General features: G+C 60.5%; 1 protein-coding gene across 1 annotated transcript; it reads left to right on the forward strand.

The window, feature by feature from the left end:
- The first annotated feature begins 6,826 nt into the window (after nt 1–6,826).
- On the forward strand, nt 6,827–15,232 carry ALX3 (ALX homeobox 3). Its single transcript, XM_006092570.3, has 4 exons — nt 6,827–7,185; nt 12,033–12,349; nt 14,201–14,329; nt 14,721–15,232. The coding sequence occupies exons 1-4, from the start codon at nt 6,909–6,911 to the stop codon at nt 15,027–15,029; spliced, it is 1,032 nt and encodes a 343-aa protein (XP_006092632.1). The 5' UTR covers nt 6,827–6,908; the 3' UTR covers nt 15,030–15,232.
- The last annotated feature ends 5,207 nt before the right edge of the window (nt 15,233–20,439 follow it).

Below are 20,439 nucleotides of genomic sequence, written 5' to 3' on the forward strand. Positions count from 1 at the left end.
AGCAGCCCGTCTCACACTCGCAAACAGCGTGTTACTGCATAGCTGTCCATGTGTCCAAATCTTGTGTCCCCAGAAGAAAAGAGTCGAGTGGGAAGGGTCTACCCCAGCTTTGGAGTGAGGGACCCCCGTTCTGCCCAGCACAGTCTCTGCCCCGAGTGCTCAGATCCACTGGGACAGGCAGCGGGACACGCTGGGGACGGTGCCAGCTGGTGAGGCCCCTGGCGGGAGGCCCTCCTGGCTCCATTGTGTAGGAGTGTTGACCGTGGACAACTTCATTTCTCTGAGCTCTGTCTCCTCGTCTGTAAAGTAGAAATAACACAGCCACCTCCTGAGCAGATCAGATAATGGAGAGTGGCTAGTGTGGACCTAACGTACAGCGGGCTCTCAGCACCGCCTCCTTCCCCGTCGGTCAGCTCGAGGCCTAAGGTCAGGGGTCACTGTGCAAGCCTCCAACAACGTGAACAGGGGCTGTAATGCCCTCCTCAGAGAAAAGGCGCGTCTGCTTCCTTCCTTCACCCACAAGAACGATGAGCCCCGTGGAGCCCCAAGATCAGCTCACTGTGCCGAGGAGGCCCCGAGGAGCGTGCCTGCTGTGACAGCCGAACACTCGGGTGCAGAAAAGCCAGGGCACAGCCAGCTTGCCCCCGTCCGGGACCTCCTAGTCTTCCTCAGGACAGACAGTGTGGTTCTCACGGCCCAGGGGGCTTTGCCACTTGCCTGCCAGACACGCGGCCATGCCCCTCAGGTCCTCTTCTTCACCCATCAACACAGCCACTCCTTGGGACCCACCACCTGTCATCGGGGCCTCACCCCTGGAGTCCGGCCGCCTGGGTTAGACTCCCAATGAGCACAGCCCGGTGGGACCTGGCAGTTTCCTGAATCAGCCTATGGCAGCAGCCTCCTTGATGGCCCCCGAGGAGCCATGCTTGTGGGATCTTCTACGTGAAATCTATGCGCGACCAGTAGAACATGGCAGACGTAATGGCATGAGTTCTGAGGCCTACGTCATATAAGGCATTGCAGCCGCCACCTCGGTCTCCTGGACCCTTCGCTGTGGGGGAAGCCAGCTGCCGGGTTGGGAGGACACGCAGCCATGGGGAGGAACTGCCATCAGCAGCCAACGCCAACCTGCCAACCGTGTGAACGAGCCCCTGGGAAGCAAGTCCTGAGACCAGGCCAAGCCTTCAGAAAACTAGCCCGGCCAAGACCTGGCTTGGGGTCATGAGACACCCCAAGACAGACCACTAAGCCATTCTGCTCCTGGATTCCTGGGACCACAGTCAGGGACTTAGTTTGAAGCCGCTAAGTTTTGGGGTGCTTTGTTACACAGCATTAGGTGACTAATACACAGACCGATCCCAGTTTCATCTTTTGTGAAATGGGACTTGAAAATGAAGTGAGATGGTGTTGGCCTGAACGCTGTAGGTGTCCTGTTGGGGGTGGGTATCATCATTATTACCCATCCCCCCACCTCTCCGCTGGAGACCCCAGAGGAGCTGGGCAGAGCCTCCCGCCCCTTCACTTGCTTTTCTCCTGGTCCCTTGTCAAGTTCAGGCCTTTCTCTCTTCCTCCACCGTGGGAGGAACACTGGACTGGACAGATGTGTCTGTGCCATGGTGGGCAGCACCTTCCAGAACTCTGGGCTGGGTCCCACCCCCGTTCTCAGGGTGTTCAGTGGTGTGTGCTTGCATTTCCTTAGAAGGGCCCCAAATGTGATAATTACATACTTGTTAGCCCTGGAAAATAACAAATCTGGAATCGGCACTGTGGAACCAATGGATTTCCTGCTGAAGTGAGGTCAGCCGGGCCCTGGCCGGCTTTCCCGCAAGAGCCAAAGCTCAGCTCCAGAAAGCCCTGCAGGCACCCACCCAGGCCCCAACCCGGCCCGCATCACAGGCTCCCCACAGGCCTGTCCACTCAACTCTCCACCTCTCAGCTCCCGGCAACAGTTGTTATATTCATGGTTTCCTCATACCTGCCTGCTGGGGTTGGCCTGGGCGTCCTCCTCCCCGCCTCCCCCACTAGAGAATCCAGAGCCGGGTGGGCAGACATGGACCGATGCCGGTGGAGCCACCTGCCCTCCCCCTGGAGTTTCCCTTGATTCCTGGGGACACCACTGTCTCGCTTCCTCCTGGCCCAACCCCTACCCTCCTCCCGCCCAGGCTCCAGCAACACTCAACAAAGCCCAGTTCCCCAAGCGCTTTGGCTTCACTCTCACCTCCGGGCTGTTCTCTCTGGAATGCCCTCTCTCCCTGCCCCTCCACACGCCTTCCCCTGGCTAACCCCCCACCCCTCAACTTGGAAGCATCCCATGGATTCAGTCTGGAAGCATTCCACGACAGCTGCCCCCAACCCAAGGCCTGGACAGGTGCCTGTCGCATGGCCCATGACACCCCGTGCTCTCCGGCTAGTCCGGCAAAGCCCTCAGAGTGAGTGGTTCTGTCCGACTCTCCTCACGGTGCAGCCCCGGCTAGCACATGGCCAGCATTCGGTAAAGGATTGGTGAATAAACGAACGCACAAGATTAACTGATCAAAGTGTTAGAATTGCCAAGAAATTTCAACCTGGTCCCTTCTGTTTTACACAAAGTGTGAGTTCATCAAAGACTCCCCCACAAAACGGGAGGAGTGTGGTCCATGTGGGCACTTGCCCCAGAATCAGTTACAGACGTCACACAACGGCCGTGAGTGAGGCAGATACGGGTAAACCGGCCCTCAGGATGCTGCCAATCCCAGGCCGAGCGCCACCTCTCAGCCCCAGGGAGGTGGGCAGAGAGAGAGAGAGGCTTGGGGTGGAGCCAGGCTCAAGAAATGTCTGAATAAACAGGGCCTGGGTCGCTCCAGCGAAGCCGAACTACAGAATCGCTCCTCTTGGTTTCCCAGGGGAGAAGGGGCGGCACAGTCGGCGGAAGGACAGATGAAATCAGCGGAAGCGGAGAAATAGGTCCCTCACTTCCCAGAAATCTTACTCGGAGACACAGGCGTCAGCTTGGACGGTGAGAACCTCAGGCCAGGATTCTGGGTATCCACAGCCCAGAGGCGCCCCCCCCCCCCCCCGCCGCCCCCAGCCCCCTTCTGTCTTTCTTTTAAATGTTGTGGCTGAGGAGGAAGCACCGGATCTGCACGTTTATTTACCATTCCTGAGCCTGACCTTCCAGGAAGAATGTCACTAATGAGAAACAATCGACTTTGCGCCCAAACCCAGAACTTCCATAAGGATCCATGCAGGGTTTCAGAGTCGAAACAGGGCGAGGGGAATCCTGACTGTCTTCCCTATGAGGGAAAAGAAGGCAACGGACTGTTCTGTCCGGAAGGAAGTTTTGTGTGTGTCGAACAAATGTCAGAGGTGGGGTCGCTTCTCTCCCGCTGTCCCGACCCTTCTGGATCTCCCCTGGGAGAAAAGAGGGCACACGCCTTCCTGGGGTGTGGGCGGAGGGAAGTGGAAACTAAAAGTGCTAGTAGGGACGGAAGTGTCCCGGATTCAAGAACTGACCCTACAGTGGAGGCGAGAAGTCCGAACTCTGCTCTCCTCCCTCACGTCCACATTATGACTGTCCATACGGAGGAGACCCCGCCATCCCAGCAGGGTGCACGCTCCGTAAAGACAGGGGTCTGTCCGGCTTGCTCTCTGCTGCCTCCCAGTGCCAGCAAATGCCCGGCACATAGTAGGTCCTCTTATTAAACGGATGGATTACGCAATGAGCCAGCGTGAAACACTTGCATAGAAACAGCCCGTCGGTGTCATTTGCTTTTCTCAGCGGGCACAGAGATTTTCATTTTTAAGGTTTTTTTTTTGTTTGTTTGTTTGTTTTCATGACAGGACCTAGAATGTTCTGGATCATCTGGTCAGTTCATCTCGCTGGGTCCATGGACAACCCATCGGTGCCAAGCGCTATTGCAACCCAACTGGTTATTAAACAGTGTGAACGGAGAACTTACAAATTCTCTTTAAACTCTGCCCCACATCTGGCTGTGCCCGTGGGTCGTAAAACCTCTCAGGTGTTAGGCGCGCTGTTTCATTTCGTCTCGGCTTAGCAGACACCACTCCCCACCTACTGCAGGGCCACCGCAGCTGGGTGCCGCGGGAGTCTCCAGAAACTGCCGCTTGGCGAGCAGGAAGGCAGCGTGGGACTCCACCCAGGACCAGCCCTGTCCCCCATCAGGCTGGCCTCACTTCTCCCCTTTCAGAGAGAAGCCCTGACCGTCCTCCCTCTGGGAAGAGGAGGGTGTGCCTCGCGTGACGTCAGCTGCCTGGCGTTAGCGGAAGAAGGCCTGGGAGACCCTGGATCTGCATGCAGATTCCGGTCCTGCCCCTAAGTGGCTGTGTCCACCCTGGGCAGCCGGCTCCCTTCTGTGGCTCCATCTCTTTGTAAAACGGGGAGAACTGTGCCTACTTCCTGAGGTTGTTGTGAGACTTCAGTGAGTCAGTGCACACAGGCCCCATGAGGTAGTGCCTGGCACACGGGAAGGGCTGTGTGTTAGCTAGTGTTCTCGTCTGTTATCTGCACAGTGAGGTCCTGTGGTCCTCCGGACCTCTCAGCCCTCGTAAGAAGGAAAACTCAGTCACTGAGGTGCCTTTTTGGGGGGTATTTTTGATGCACCTGCCCCATCAAACGCATCCCAGACCATGTATGGCTCAAGAGAAGAGTTTGCACCAGTGATTTAAAAGGGGGCTGCACAGGCTCCTCTAGGTGCCCTGACTTGCATGGTCCTGGGACAGAACCCTCCCAGGGGGCAACTCCAGCCACCCATCCAACCTGAGGGAGAATTTGGGGGCGCCTGCCGCCTCAGTTCTGCTGGCAACACCGTCTCGGCATGGAAGTCGGCCTGTTCGAGTGGGGGAATGCCAGGGGGAACTGCTGGGTCTGGGAAGGGGTGGCAGTCCCCAAGTCTGTCTGCTCAGCCCCAGCCTCTGGCCCGTTCAGTCCGGGGGCAGGAGCCTCCCCTCACTTCGGTGATATAACCCAGAAGTCCGCGGCTTCTGAATAGTGTCACGATATTAACCGTCTCTTAAAGTAACACAGTTCATCACATCCATTGAAACATAAGTGCTTTTCAAATACCCCTCATCCATGGGCATGGCCCATTTTTATGACGAAAAAACAAAGGCCTACTTTATCCCCGGAGGCAAAACGCATGGCATCTAAGCCAGGCTGCCTCGCTTACGCTGTTGGTGGGGACACTTTTCCCGTGACAGACCTGTGTCTTCCACAGTCAGCGGCTAGCTGCCTTCTCGGAATAGACGAAGGTGTCCCTTGTCAACACTAACATCCTCCTGAAAGGAAAACGATACCCACACACATGCAACCCAATAACTATTGGAAAACATGACGAGTGGTCAACAGTGACCATACAGGCTGCTTGCCCAGTGCTGGATCCACTGGGTCCCAAAGAACGGACTCGCGTGGCGAGGCCAGAGAGGAACTTCACCGGGAGCTGAGCCTCTCTCGGCTGGAAGGCCCAGCCCCAGGTGCTCTCCTCGCTGCCGTCTGCAGGCTGTGATTAGGGGCCCTAATGGCCATAATGCCTCCAATGTGGTGTTTAAACCAATAAGGCTTCAGAGCAGTGACGGGATGTTTAATAATGGCTTAATGACTACTTTCGAGATGCAAGGCTTCTGGTTCCTGTTTGGCCTTGATTTATAGCCCAACTCCGGCTGAGGACAGCCAAGAAACCCCCCTCAGCCCCCAGCGGAAGAGGGAGGTGTTCACACCAGGCTTCTTGGATTCCTTTAAAAACTGAGAATTCAAATGAAATACAAATGATGTTTGACTCCCCACCTTTCTCACTGGTCTCGTGAGGCACTGAAAATAAAAATAAAAAACCAGCGTGACCCAGACGTAGGGACTCCTCATCCACAGAAATGAGCAGGACTCTGTGGTATATTTACCGGATCTTAGCTCGGGGTCGGTTCTCTTTTCAGAAATTCTGAGCTACTGTGCTCGTCCTCCTTTCCTGAGGCTGGAGAGCCCCAACTCTCCGATGTGATCCTCCCCGCCCCTCCCCTCCCTGCAAAAGGTAGGCCAGGGGCAGCAGAGCCCTGGGTCTGAGCTGCAGGGGGCCTCTCCACAGTGGGTCCCCGGGCACCTCCAGGTCATTTGTCCGCTGAAGGCAGTCACTCCATGCGGAACCGGCCAAGTACCCCACCACCTGCTCCACAGGCAGTCTCTGGTTGCCCCTGCGAGTCTCCCTGTCTGCGCCAGCCCTGCCCCTGTTTCAGACCCACCAGCAATATACAAAGACTGAGGATTGACTCGGTTGACCAGTTAGATGGGGGCAGCAGCCGGCTGGTTCAAGGTCCCACAGCTAGCATAGCGCCCAGCCCCCAGCCTCGGGTCAGAGCTGTTTCAAACAACACTCCAGGTGACTCCTATTCCTGTGAGAAACGAGATCTCTAAGGGAGGTGGTTTTTACTGGAGGCAACATTTTCCCAGGTCCCAGCAAAGAGGTAGTGAAGTCCCAGCCCTTACCTGCCGTGGTCCTCATCCCGGGCTGCTGGACTACAAGTTCGTTTTGGGGAAGATGGAGGGAGGACTCTATCCCAAACGGCTTCACCCCCTCTAGACCGGATATCAGGACCAAGGTTACTGCTCTGAACAAGGGCCTCACCCAGATGGGCAGACAAAAGGGCCTTCCCTGGTCCTCCAACCGCCTCGGATACTCGGGTTGGGGTGAATCTGGGGGCTCCCGGCCTCCGAGGGGTTAACCCGCGCGGGGCCGCACGTGACGTGGATGGTTCCAGCCCAGGCGCTGCCCCCTCCTGTCCTCCCCCCACCACCCCCGCGGTGCACGCCGCTCCCGGGGGCTCCGCGCCCCCGCGCCCAGGTCCCTCCCCCTTGGCGGGCGCTCACAAGCCGCGCCGGCTGCGCGAACCCGGGAGCCCCGGCGGCCTGTGCGCCCCGAGTCGGCATGGACCCCGAGCGCTGCGCGCCTTTCGGCGTGGGGCCCGGGCCCGACCCCTACGCGGCCGCTGGGGACGAGCCTCCGGGCGGCCAGGGGACCTCCGCCGCCGCGTCTCACCTGCACCCCGCGCCGCCCCGAGGCCCACGACTGACCCGCTTTCCGGCCTGCGGGCCTCTGGAGCCCTACCTCCCGGAGCCGGCCAAGCCGCCCGCCAAGTACCTGCAGGACCTCGGGCCCGGCCCGGCGCTCAACGGCGGCCGCTTCTACGAGGGCCCGGCGGAAGGTAACGCGGGTGGAGCGCGCAGCCGACCTGCTCCCCTTCCCTCCCGGCCGCCCGGCCTCCCCGCTTCCCCCTCCCGCTCGCTGATTTCTCAACTTCGTGACCCTCCCGCACGCACACGGCTCCCTCGGCAGCGAAGCGGCCCGCGCTGGTCCAGGCCGGGCAAAAGCCAGCGGTGCGGGGGGCAGAGCCACGTGTGCCTTCGGCGGCGGGAATGGGAGGCGGAGGTCGAGAAAGGGTGGAGCAGCGAAGGCTCGGGACCCGAAGGCGGCCAGATCCGGGAAGGAGAGTCATGCTTGGCGGAGCGGGGCTGGCGCTGTCACCCACCCAGAAGCCCCGACCTGCCAGGGCCCCGGTGCCACACTGAGCCCCGGGCCCTGATGCGGGGAGAGGAGCGCGGCTTTTTTGCGTGTAGCTCCTGTTGCCGCCCCGAGGCTGGGCCCCGACCCAGGATGGCCAAGCCGGGCCTGCCGAGGGCTGTGGCCTGGCCGCCGCCGGCGGCCTCTCCTCCCAGGCCCAGCTTCCGTGGGGAGGGCGCTCACGGTGACGGCGGCCGGTCCCCCGGGCCGGGGCCAAGCTCTCTACGGAATAACTGCTCTTACTTCTCAGACTAACCTGGCCTCCCGTCGTTATCCCGGCGATGGCCACCCTCTCGCGGTCTGGGCTTCCCCGCACCGATCGCCGCCGCCGGGGCCCTTGGAGCAGCCCGGGCGGCCTAATCCCGGCGCCTGGGCGCGAAGGCCGGTTGGACCGCGCCGCCTCCCGAGATGGAGCCTGAATGTCCCGGCCGTGCTGCGGGCCCGCAGTCCCGCCAGCGTCCACTGCACGGGGGGCGGATCTGTAGGAATCTGGGCGCCCGCGCCGCACCATCTGCGCTGCCACATCCCGCAGCTCAGGCCCAGAGCTGGAGCCCCCGAGATCGGCCCAACCCGCCGCCGCCCAGCTGGCGCCTCGCGGGCCTCCGCGGAGTGGACCGGCAGCCCCGGCCTTCGCCCCGCCGGCGGTGGGAATGAGTAGAGGAGGCGGGAGGTGTGTGGGGGTCAGCGGAGGAAATGAGCGAGGCCGCGGAGCTTCGTGTCTGTGCCCTTTGAAAGAGGCTCTCCTGATAAAAACCACAGTTGGGACTTAATGAGAAGCAGTTGGCCCGGCTCCTCTGATCCCAGCCAGAGGCGGCGGTCGCGCTGCGCCCGCAGCACCGCCGGGGACAGGTACCCAGCCGAGCGGGGCGCGCGGCGTCGGGCAGGACCCACCCGCGGGCCCGAGTCCCTGCTGGGCGCGCCGGATCCCGCACGGACCGCGGGGCGCCAGGGCCCGCCCGGCGGCGCTGGAGCAGAAGGAGCGGAGGGAGAAAGCGGCGTCGGCGAGGGGGTCGGCAACGAAATGCGCGGAAAGAAAACCGAAGCGTGTAAACAACCAAAAAGAGGGAAAAGGAAATGGAACAAAGCATCGGATGAGAGGGGTGATAACGAAAAGTAGAGGCGCTGGCGAGCTGGCAGGACGGCAAGGAACAGAGGAAGAGCGAACGAGGAAACCAGCAAAGATCGAACGAAGCGGGTAAATGGAGGAGGGAAAAAACGAAGAGAGTAGGGGCAGAAAAAACGAAAGAAAAGGGGACATCCCAAGAGAGCAAAAAACAGCCCAAAGGACGAGTGGGAGAAGGAAAGGAACGACTCAAGCTGAGCGGAGGACAGGCCTAACGAAAAGGAGGCGCCGCGGTGCGAGCGGAGCCTGGGAGGAGCCCTGGCGCCCCCGGCGCTGCGGCTGGAACTCGGCGGCGGGCGCGCGGCCTGCGGACCTGCGGCGGAGCCGGGCTGCGGGGAGGGAAGGCCCCGGAGTGCGGGGCGCGCAGTCTTCATGTGGGACGTGGTGGGCAAACGGGGAAGCCGCCTTATTTCCCGGCTTTTAAAGTAGCGGGCACGGATGTTTCCAGTTCAGACCAGTGAGCGCGCAGCTGCTCCCCATCTGCAGCGCGATATTGGCCGCAGCCGGGCCGTTGCGCGCCCCAGAGCCTGGCGCGCCGCGCTCCTCTACGGCTCTTGGGGGAGAGCGCCTAGCCCTGCCCCGGACCCCGCCGCGTCCAGGCGGCGCGGTCTACCTCGTACCAACTGTGTATGGCTGCTCTGAGCGCCGGAGAGCTGCCCGGCGGGTCCTTCCTGCTCTGCCCGGGGCCGCGCCGTCTGTCCCTTCGCTTGGCTCCCTGACCTCGGACCTCGCCTGCTGGGGCGGAGGCCCTGAGCTGGGTACCTATAGGAGCGGACCATGCCTCGAGGGGAGTTCCAGGTTATTGGCTGGGAAGCTAGGGAGAGCACCAGGCCCCACCGGGTCCCACATGCGACGTTTATGTCCACACGGGCCTCAGGTTTTCAGCCAGAGTGGCAGGAGCCCTCGCCTCCGCTAGCACTGAGGGTCGCTTGGGAAATGGCGCGAGCGCGGAGCAAGCTGCGGAGAAAGTTCAAAGCCGGGTAGCTGGTTCTGGGGCCTCAGTGGACGCCATCGTGGGGGCAGTAGGGCTCCCGTGCTGCGCGGCTCCGAGGCTGCAGCTAGTTGGGCGCTGGCAGCCCCGTGCGGTGGGAGTGCTGGGAGCGTGAGAGTGAGTCAGGGACGGAGCTCCGTGGCCCCTCAGAGGTCCTTGTCCTGGCACCTGCCTTTCGCCTCGACCCCCAACCCCTGGCTGCTGTGGTGCTGCGGTTAGGCAGGCCCTAGACACGCAAGCGTTGAGCCCGGGGCTCCCAGTGTCCAACACGGGCGCTCCCCCTTTAACACCCAGTGTCCCCACCAGGTGCAAGTGACTCCCACACAGCCTATAGGCGCTGGGCCTTAGACGCTAAAATTCAACCTGCTGGCCTGCCCAGCAGCTCTCCGCCCACCTCCACCTCTTCTCTGGGCTTCCATCCTCAGGAGGCTGCCCTATCCTCCAAAGAGGGGGAGGCGTCCTCCCCGAGTCCTCAGGCAGATGGAGAGGGTTCAGGGCAATGGCAGGAGGGAGAAGCTCTGGTCCCCTGACAGGGCTGGAGACTGGGCAGGCGTGGGAGGCCACCCCAGGCGGGCAGGCTGTGCTTTTTGGGGGAGCCATCCTGAGAAGTCCTGCTGCACATTCCTCCCTGATCCTGGGCGGCTGACTCAGGGAGGCAAGTCCTGCAGCCCCAGATCGGGTGGCTTCCTCTGGGAAGATCCCCTTGGAACAGATGTGAGGGCCCAAGAGGCAGAAGAGCAAGGCCCAGGGCTTTGGGGTGAGGTCACTGCCTCCGCAGTGATGTCCGCACTCCCCGGCCCCCATCCCTGAGCCACACTCACCCTGTACGCCCAGTCCAGCAGGACCTCCCTCTGAACCTGAGACTCCGGCCTGCTATGTGTCAGACCTGTCAGTCTCGGGTCTTCCTGACCGTTTCCAATGATTCGGTTCAACTTCCATAAGCCCTTCTCCCTAAGCTCCTACCACGTGGACTTGCCCCTAGAACGACGACAAAACGTGGCCCCGAATGGAAGCCAGAGCGGAAGCACTTCCTCCTCTGCTGTCTGCGAGGCTCCACCTGAGCCGTGAGGGACACCTGTGCACAGGCCCTACCTGACTCCCCCAAGCCTCCAGGACACACAACTCGGAGCTTATTTCGGCTCCTAGGGGTCCTGGGAAGTCCCTGACCACCTTCCAGCTGAGGGACACCTTGCACAACGTGTCCTCTACACACACACATAGGGATTCATCAGACCCGGAACCCCAGAAGCCATCTCCCCAGTCCCATCCTCCCCCTACACCCCCTCAACGACAGCTGTGATCCTGACACAAATCCTGGGGAAGAAACTGCCTCTCGGTGCCAGCTCGCTGGGCCTCCAGGGCCAGGCCCTGCTGGGGACAGGGACCAGGGCCAGGGGAGGGGCCGTGTGAGTCAGTGGGGCATCTTTGTGGCGTTGCTCCTGCCATCCCAGCAGACTGTTGCGTGGAGGTCTCATGGTGGCGCTGCTGGGGGCCTTGCCAGAGGGAGAGAGCAGGCAGTAGGGTGACCTGTTTCTCACTGTGCCCTGGTCCTGGCAGGACTCGCCAAGCTTCCAGGGAGAGGGGGAGCGCCCTGGGGTAGGGCTGCTGGGGACCGTCCCAGTCGCCACTCAGGTCCCCCTGCTTGTCAGGCTCTTGAGGAGGGAGGGGGCAGGCTATGATGGGAACATGGGGTTGGGGGCTGTGCCCTGTTTCGACACTGGCGGCTCCACTCCCTCTCTCTGCGCACAGCCTACCTCCTGCCTCTGTTGCTGGGGCTATGTCCTCGCCCAAACAGCACAATGTGGGCAGGAATGAGATGACACTTCTGGAGGCTTCTTTGCCCCCTCTTGCCCTCATACCCCAGGGCTAGGGGATTTGACTTAGCCCTGAGACTTGGGGTCCAGACCAGCAAAGGTTGTCAGCATCCGTGTCCTGGGCATGAGGACATGGGAACCAAGGACATGGGAGCAAGGGACCAGGAGGCACTTTCTGGCAGGGGCAGGGAGATAGATGTCCACCCTCCCATCCTCACCCCCTCCTCCCACCCCTGTGCCAGGCCCTGCCATGGCGCCAATCCTGGCACCTCCCCACCCTGTGGGATGCGCCACCCCAGAGCGCTTCCCCGAAATGGACCCCCTCTGGCCCCGGCAGATCCGCCCAGACCACAGACAGCCCGGTTCCCCTGGGCCCCCTCCCCAGCTGGAGGCTCAGCAGGACGCCTCCTCATGCCAGGCTCCCATGGAGGGTGGCTGCCTGAGGAAGGGAAGAAAAAGGAAGGGGGAGGCGGGGACTGAAGCGTCAACAGTCTTCCCCTCCCTCCATTCCACCCACAAAACCCCCTGGTTCGGTTTCCATCCTTTCTGTGTTTCCATTGCAGCCGAGGAGAAGGCCTCCAAGGCGGCCAACTTCCCCCAGCTGCCCTTGGACTGCCGAGGGGGCCCCAGAGACGGGCCCTCCACCCTGCAAGGCTCCCCGGGCCCTTGCCTGGCCAGCCTGCGCGTCCCCCTGTCCCCGGGACTCCCTGACGCCATGGAGTTGGCCAAGAACAAGAGCAAGAAGCGCCGCAACCGCACGACCTTCAGCACGTTCCAGCTGGAGGAGCTGGAGAAGGTCTTCCAGAAAACCCACTACCCCGACGTGTACGCCCGGGAGCAGCTGGCTCTGCGCACCGACCTCACCGAGGCCCGGGTTCAGGTGAGGGCACCCAGACAGCGGGCCAGACCCAGACAGCGGGCCAGGCCCTGGGAAGGGCTGGGAAGGTGGGCACCAGCACCCCTAGAACTGCCTGTCCCAGGTACCTGCCATCGTGGCCTCGCCCTCCAGGCCCAAGTTTGCTGGGGCCTCAGGCTAGCAGCCCAAGTTGAGGCTTAGACCTGGATATGGGGGTGGTGGCCTCTCCTTGGTAGTCCCCTCTGTGGGCGCTAGCCAACCGGATGATCGCGGACATACCAACAAATGTCCGGGCTCCGTTTCTCCCTCTCACGGAGCCCTAAGCCCCCACCTCCTCAAGCAGCCCCACGTTCAGCACTCCTCGCTTGTGAAGCCGGCCTCGTCCCCTCCAGAAGTCTTTGGCCGGACGCCGACGGGGAGGTTGTCTCAGGGTCAGTGACACCCAAAGCCATCCTGAGCCAGTGACTTTCAGTCCTACCAACACTCAGACCCTGGCCAGGAGCCCCGCCCCACCCAGCAAACCTCCCAGTAGGGGTCAGGCCCCAGACTTCTGGAGGGGCCGTGGCCGGCTTCACAAGCGTGGAGCCCAGCCCGTGGGGATGCGGGAGGGGTTGGGGGCCTAGGAACAAGGGAGAGGGAGACAGGAAGTCAGTGCCTAAGGCATTTTGGACGTGGGAACGAACTTGAAGGTGGCAAGCCTGGGTGGTGATGGGATGGGAGGCTCCGTGAGAGTCAGGCCCAGGAGGAGGTGGCCGCTGTGGCCTTGCTGGGAATTGGCCTGACACAGCAGGTCGCTGCCCTGCTGAGCAGGAGGCCCTGGGAGAGGGCTGGGGTGGGCTTCTGGGGAAAGGCGCAGAAGTGATTTCTAAACGGGAGACTTCGTAGGGGCAAGAGCTCACGCTGTCACCCCTGCGGGGCCTCTCTAGAGCCTGTGAAATCACTGGCACGGGGCAGCTCTGGCAGGATATGGGGGCCGTCAGGCCAGTGCCGCCCAATAGAGAAGGCCTTCGGCTGGATCCCACACAGGACCAGAGGGGCTTGGGCTGTCCCCCCTTCTGTGCCGGGTCCTCCTGCCTCCATGTTCCTCCCACAGCAGATTTCTGGAACTGTCCACCGGGCTTCCCAGGGCCTGGGGCCATCAGGGGGAGGTGGCCAACAGCCACGACAGCCCCGATTACATAAGCATGAAGTCAGAGCAGCAGGTCTCCCTCTGAGGCCTCAGCCAGCCTCCGGGCTGGGCTCTGACCAGCTACCCCTACGGAGCTGCTCTGGGACGTGGACCCTTCCTCTCCTTGGCTTCTCAACCTGGATGGGTGCGGGCGCAGCCACAAGGCCCCACACCTAGTCCAGCAGCTTCCCAATGACTGAGGCCCTGGAGTAGGGATACTTCCTCTGACAGGAGAGAGGAAGGCTGGGAGCTGGCAGGGAGCTGGCAGGTGGGCAGCCCTCCCTGAGCTTGCCCAGGCCTGCTGTGGGGGCTCTGCAACCCCAGGTTGGGGGTGGGATGTGCCCGGCTTCTTAACTCAGGGCCTGGCCTGCCTGCATGGGTAGGATGATGGGGGTGAGCATGAGGGACTTGGGTGAGGTTACTTTTACACACTCATACACGCATGTGCGTGGGTGCACACACAGACACACACACATACACACACACACACAGAGCTGCTTCTGTTTGCAGCCCCAGTTAGATCCCTAGAAAGCAGGGGAATGGCTTTGGTTTGGCTCAGTTTTGACATCGCCAACGTCTAGTCCAGAGGCTGACACATCAATGATAGCCAGCTGCCACGCTGTGGGACACAGCCATCCACTCCCCAAGCCCCTTCCACTCCTCGGGGCCGCTTCACCACCCCCTCGGCCTCTCCCCTCTGCCCCCAGGTCTGGTTCCAGAACCGCAGAGCCAAGTGGCGGAAGCGGGAGCGTTATGGGAAGATCCAGGAGGGGCGGAACCCCTTCTCGTCTGCCTATGACATCTCTGTGCTGCCCCGAACGGACAGTCACCCCCAGGTAAGACACCCCCCCGCCCCACTCCTGCCGAGTCGGACGTGACTGTGTCCCGTGGGGTAGCCAGTGAGTGTGAGCTCTAACCCTGGGGAGACCTGGAGTGGCCTCGGGGCCTGTGTGACTTGGGCAAACCATGTCTTCTGCTGGCCAGCGGGGCCCTCGTCACCTTGACAGCACAGAGCAGCTGGCACAGAGGACTCTGAGGAAAACTCATTTGAGAAGCAGTGCCAGGGCCTGAGATGCCTCTGCGAGTGTAGGGGGAGGAGGGTGGCAGATTCTAGACCTGTGCCAAGTGGAGGCTTCTTGGGAAGTGTCTGGAGCCCTAAGGGCAGAGAGCCCTAGTTAGGGGCCAGTCCCGGGGGTCCGGACTCACGGGCCTGCTTTCTCTTTGCAGCTGCAGAACTCCCTGTGGCCCAGCCCCGCATCTGGGAGCCCCACCGGGCCCTGCCTCGTGTCTCCAGAGGGCATCCCCTCCCCGTGCATGTCTCCGTACTCCCACTCGCACGGGAACGTGGCTGGCTTCATGGGGGTGCCGGCCTCCCCCGGAGCGCACCCTGGCCTCTACTCCCTCCACAGCTTCTCCCCGGCCCTGGGGGACCACAGCTTTGAGGCCGCCCCAGATGTCGACTATAAGTCTCCAAGCCTCGTCTCACTCAGGGTGAAGCCGAAGGAGCCGCCCAGCCTGCTGAACTGGACCACGTGATCAGACATTTGGACACGCAGACCAAGCTGCCACCCCTTCCCTGTGCCCGGCTGCTCCCACCCCACCCTGGCCTGGATGCCAGAGAGACACACCTTTGCCTCTGAGCTCCAGATAGTCCCCAGGGCGGGCAGAGCAGCTGGAGTCCTCAGCCTCTCGCTGAGTCTTTTCTCTTAGAATAAGGCGGGCTGCCCAGGAGAGAGGGCATCGAAGCCGGTGGACTCTCCCTACCACGCACTGGGTCCCCTCACCCACACGCTGGGCTGGAGAGACTCCGTCCTGCCTCCTTCAGACTCCGTCCGAGGGTCACTGTTGCCCCTCCGACTGAACTGGCTTCGTTGGCTCCTCATCTGGGGAAGGCAGGAAAATGGGAGCAGGACAGGGTTGAAGCAGGGGATCTGGTGACTTAGGGCAGTGGTCGGCAAACTCATTAGTCAACAGAGCCAAATAGCAACAGTACAACGATTGAAATTTCTTTTGAGAGCCACATTTTTAAACTTAAACTATAGAGGTAGGTACATTGTTATTAACTTAATTAGGGTACACCTAAGGCTTAGGAAGAGTCACACGCAAGGGGCCAAAGAGCCGCATGTGGCTCGCATCTAAGACCACCTGGGGCCTCACTCCCCCTCCCACCACCAGGGGGCGTGCACCCAGCATCTGGCATTGACGAGGGCCTGGAAGCCGAATGGAGCTGGTGCTCATCCCCTGCGCCCCTCCCCAACATGCTGTGGAGTCCTTCCCTCCAAGGGGCAGATGTCCTACCAGAAACCACCAAATGCTTGGATTCTCCTCCATAGGGTCAGGCCAGAGCTATGCCATGGAGACCCTACCTAGCTCCCTTGGTTTACTCGTTGGGCATTGGTAAGAAAGATGCCCCCACTTTTATAAAGATGCGTTTGTAAAAACAAGTGCTGCCCAGCATAATAATAAAGGGGCAGTGTTTTGGACCCGGTGATTGCGTATTTCAGGGGTGGGCACTGGGTAGCCCTAGGACTGGTCTGCTCAGGGCCCAGGCTGGGCCAGGCCCTCAAGGCTGGTGCCTGCCATGCCGGCCCTGTCGCCTGCCCAGGCTCTGTGTACAAGGTGGCAGGTCTCATTAAGAGGGCACATTGGTGGTGGAAAGGGGAGTGAATGGAAGACCAGCAAGCCCACTGAGGGCTGTGAGCTCCCCTGGGCAGGACCTCAGAGCCGTGGGGGTGGGGCGGCTCCTTCCCCCAGACGCCCCGGGAGCGTGTCTGGGCTGTGGGGCAGAGACGAAAGCCAGGACCCTTTCTTGTGGTTTCAGAGTATTACCCATTCTATCCTTCATCCCCACTCTGCCTTATCTCCACAGCCCGGAAGGCAGGAAAAAGCAGGGCTGGCCCTCCCACCCTCAGTAAATCCCACCACATTGCTCCGAGCTCAGCTCAGCCAGCAGCCCCGCCACCCCGGTGCCTCCTCTTCCATCCAGGCGCAGAGAGACCAAGCACAGACTCCCATGCTGGGCTTATTCCCAAAGGGGAGCAAGTCCCTGGGACTAGACGCGTGTCCCCGAGGAAACCCGTGTCCTTCCCTTCCCTTCGCTCAGGGCCTGGCTTCCAGCGGCTTCTCTCCTCAGGTGAGTCCTGGTCCCTGAGGAAGGGAAGAGTCCGAGTGGAAGGGAAGGGAAGAGTCCGAGTGGAAGGGAGAGGCACCCAGCTGCTTCCACCCGCTGGTCAGTGACAGCCGGGCACAGACCCACGCTCCTCAGTCCAGGGCTAAGACCAGAAGTGTCTTCCCACGAGGAGAGGCCAGCACAATTGTGGACTTTGCGTCCCACCAAGTCAGAGAGCGTCGTTTGTTTTACAAACCACTCTGTGCCAGGCACTGTGCTGGGTGCGAGGAGAGCAGTGGTCAAGCACAGCTTAGGAAAAGATGGAGAGTGGGAAGAGACCCGGGGAAGCCGAGGAAGCAGGAGTGGGAAGGAGACAGAGGAGAGAAGAAAGTACAGCTGAGCCCGGATCCCGCAGTGGGAGCGGGAGGCGGGCAGAGGCCAGGAGGGGCCGGCGGGGGAGGGCACAGGGAGGCCGGGACCAGCTCCTGGCTCCCAGCCAGGGGCATCTGCCCACAGCTCATATTTTTCTGTCCAGTGACAGCCAAATGAAGGGAAAGCGACCTTTACAACCGCCCGCTTCACACATAATGAATATGAATGGGCATCTCGGAGCCTGTTCCCTGGGATTATCTGTGCGCTGACGGGTTCTCCCACTGCCTGGGCCATCCCAGAGGCCTGTCCCCGGGCTGGGACACAGGCACCCCTTCCACCTGCTTCCCATTAGCCATCCTCCTGTCCCCTCCTCCACACTCGGGTCTCACCACTAAGGCGCAGCCCCCAGGGCTCCAGTTGCCCAGAGCCCAGCCTTACTAACAAGGTGAACGGTCGCCCTCAGCCCAGGCCCCATCCTCTCCAAGGCCGGGCTGAGCCGCTAGTCACCCTCTTGGTAAAGGAAAGGGGAAGTGGCCCCTCCTGGAATCCCAGCTTTGAGAGAGCTGCTAGCCTTTGCTAAGCTCCTCTCTGCCCAGTGAGGCCCCCAGAGAAGCCCTAAGTCTTGGTGCTGGCAGGGCACGGGAACCCGGCTGAGGCGGGGGTGGGGGGGTGGGGATGGGGGGCCCCAGCCAGCAGGCCTGGGCCAGACTTATAGTCTCAGTCCGGCATCAGCATCAGAAACGGTCCTGAGAGGCACTCCATTATCCTTCCCACATCAACCTGAATTACAACCTGAAGCACAGACCCTCTGCAGCCTGACAGGAACAGAGGATGGCACCACCAGGAACTGGGCATTTCCTGGATTGGGCAGAGGGAGTACACACCTCACCACCGCCCCAGCCTCTGCCACAGGCTCATCCAGGCCGTTTGCACCGGGGAGGGGGGAAGGGATGGGAGGGGGGGAGGTTTGCTCTAGGGCCCACCCTTCCCACTCACCAACTGCAGGCTCCTGCCCAGTCTCTTCTCCAGGAGGCATGGGCTGGGGCCAGTGGGGCCTGCGTGGCCCTGCAGATCTGTCTCCACATTATGGCTCTCAATTGCTTTAATGGCTGTCTATCAACTGTGAGCCAGCCCAGAACAGGCCCTCACGGCATGCTGGCAGGGTTGCTGGACCAGCAGCTGACTCTTGAGAGTCTGTATTCAGAGCAGCTAGCGAAGGGTCAGGGATATAAGAAGGCCTAAGACACGGTCCTTGGAGGGGGTTTCTGTTTTCCAGGGGACACAGGAAATGAATGCAAATTCACAGAAAGTTCGAGTTGGAAGGGCCATTAGCAATATTAAGAATAGCTGCCAGCCCTAGACGGTTTGGTTCAGTGGACAGAGCGTCGGCCTGTGAACCAAAGGGTCCCGTGTTTGATTCTGGTCAAGGGCATGTACCTTGGTTGCAGGTTCCTCCCAGCCTGGGCCCTGGTAGGGGCTCATGCAGGAGGCAACCAATCAATGTGTTTCTCTCACATCGGTATCTCTCTGTCTTTCCCTCTCTCTTCCACCCCACCTAAAAATCAATGGAAAAATATCCTCGGGTGAGGATTAATAATAAAAAGAGAATAGCTGTCTTTTATCTGTTGCTTCTTGCCAGCCCGTGTGTAGGTCCGCTACCCACTACTCAGACCTCACTACCACCTGCCGCTATTAAACCAGCTCATACAGAGGAGACAAGCTGGGCTGGGCCTGACGAGTTCAGGTCCCTCAGCGACTACACATCGAGGCTGGACTGAACGTCAGGGCTGCCGACTCCCAGAGGGTGCTTGTTCCATAGCTGGCAGCCCGAGGCCAACTGTGCAAGGGCCAAAGGAACGGCACAGCTACTGCTTCTCTGAGAAGCCAGTTCATCAGAGGGCAGACAGGAAGCCAGCCTCCCGGGAGATAACTAATAGGCACGGCAGAGGCAGCCGCACAGCCCACTGGGATCCGGGAGAGAAAGACGTTCGGGCTTGGACAGAAAAAGAAGATGAGGTAGCAGCGATAACCCCCAAGTTACTTGAGGGGGCACATTTGGGGCACACCAGAGGCCAGGCCAAGGTCAAGCTTGGGTGGCCACTCAAAACCTGAATCAACTGACATTTGCCAAGATTCTCTCCTGGGTTCACACTTGAGCAAATGCTAAGTACTAAGGTGAATAAATGAGCAAACCAATGCTCTGCTGGCAAGTGCCGGGTAACAGTGATGAACAGGGGAAGGGTGGGGGAAGGAGACTCACACATTGCGAAAGAGACCTGGGTTTGCATCCAGGCTCGGGCTCTCGCTATTCTGTGACCTTGGTCAAGTTCTTTACCTGTTGTGTGCCAGTTTCTTCATCTGCAAAAGAGGCGCTGCAATAATGCTACCTTTCAGAGGTACTATAAACGGAAACTACAGACAAACTCTCAGAGCAGTGGCTGGCGCATAGTAAGCTCCAGTGCGGATCACTGGCTGCTGTGTGGAAACCAGGCTTTCGGGAAGCGTCAGTATCGGCCCTGCCTGCCTATCTGGCGCCCCTAAGTGGTTAACTTTTTAAAATATATGTATATTTTTAATGATTTCAGAGAGGAAGGGAGAGGGAGAGAGAGATAAAAACACGAATGATGAGAGAGAATCATTGATCAGCTGCCTCCTGCACGCTCCCCACAGGGGATCGAGCCTGCAACCCGGGCATGTGCCCTGACTGGGAATCGAACAGTGACTTCCTGGTCTACGCTCAAACACTGAGCCACGCCGGCCGGGCTAAGTGGTAACTCTTGATTGACAAGTTCCCATCCTCAAAGTGATATGGCCACGGGGTTATCCGTCCCTGAGTGGACTGAAGGAGCACTGGGCCCTGAGCCTGGTTAGCAATAATCAGCCTTTTCTGTATCTCAGCCATTTACAAAGGGGCCTTCACAGACCCTGTCCATCTCATGGCCCAGATGAGGTACAACGCCACAGAGATCGGGTGGTCACTGGCTCGAAAAGATATTTCTGTACCAAGACTTGGGTCCAAATGGCCACCCTGCCACGAGCACACTCCGGCTATGACAAGGCTCCTCTCCCAGGAGGCCCCTGGCTCTGGCCTCCTCACCCAGGCTCTGCGGCCGTCGCAGATCTGACAGTCTGTGTGCTTGTTTGCACAGATACATACAGGTATTTACAGGCCTTAGCAGACCAAGAAGGAAAACGGCACCTCTGGTTAAGGAAACTTCAGAGGAGGGATTGGGAAAATCAACGAGGGAGAACAAAGCCGCAGGCAGGCAGGCTGAGTGACCGGGATGGCTGGGGAGAAAGAAAGGGCAAATCCATCTTACCGAGACTGTAACCTCACAGTACATACTTCCTCTAGGTCCTGGAGGTTCCCCAGAACATGTTTCCTTTGTAAGTCAAGAGCCCGAGATGGAACCTCCCACACCTGGCCTGCGGGGGAGCCAGGCGAGCTTCCAGCAGTTCTGGAGA

The sequence above is a fragment of the Myotis lucifugus genome, unplaced genomic scaffold (assembly GCF_000147115.1).
Source record: "Myotis lucifugus unplaced genomic scaffold, Myoluc2.0 scaffold_101, whole genome shotgun sequence".
Lineage (NCBI taxonomy): Eukaryota > Metazoa > Chordata > Mammalia > Chiroptera > Vespertilionidae > Myotis > Myotis lucifugus.

Excerpts from the sequence above, each read along its gene's own strand:
- ALX3 (XM_006092570.3), top strand. The coding sequence starts at position 6,909 with ATGGACCCCGAGCGCTGCGCGCCTTTCGGCGTGGGGCCCGGGCCCGAC. Across the intron at positions 12,350-14,200 it reads TCACCGAGGCCCGGGTTCAG|GTCTGGTTCCAGAACCGCAG; the intron begins GTGAGGGCACCC and ends CTCTGCCCCCAG. Across the intron at positions 14,330-14,720 it reads GAACGGACAGTCACCCCCAG|CTGCAGAACTCCCTGTGGCC; the intron begins GTAAGACACCCC and ends TTCTCTTTGCAG.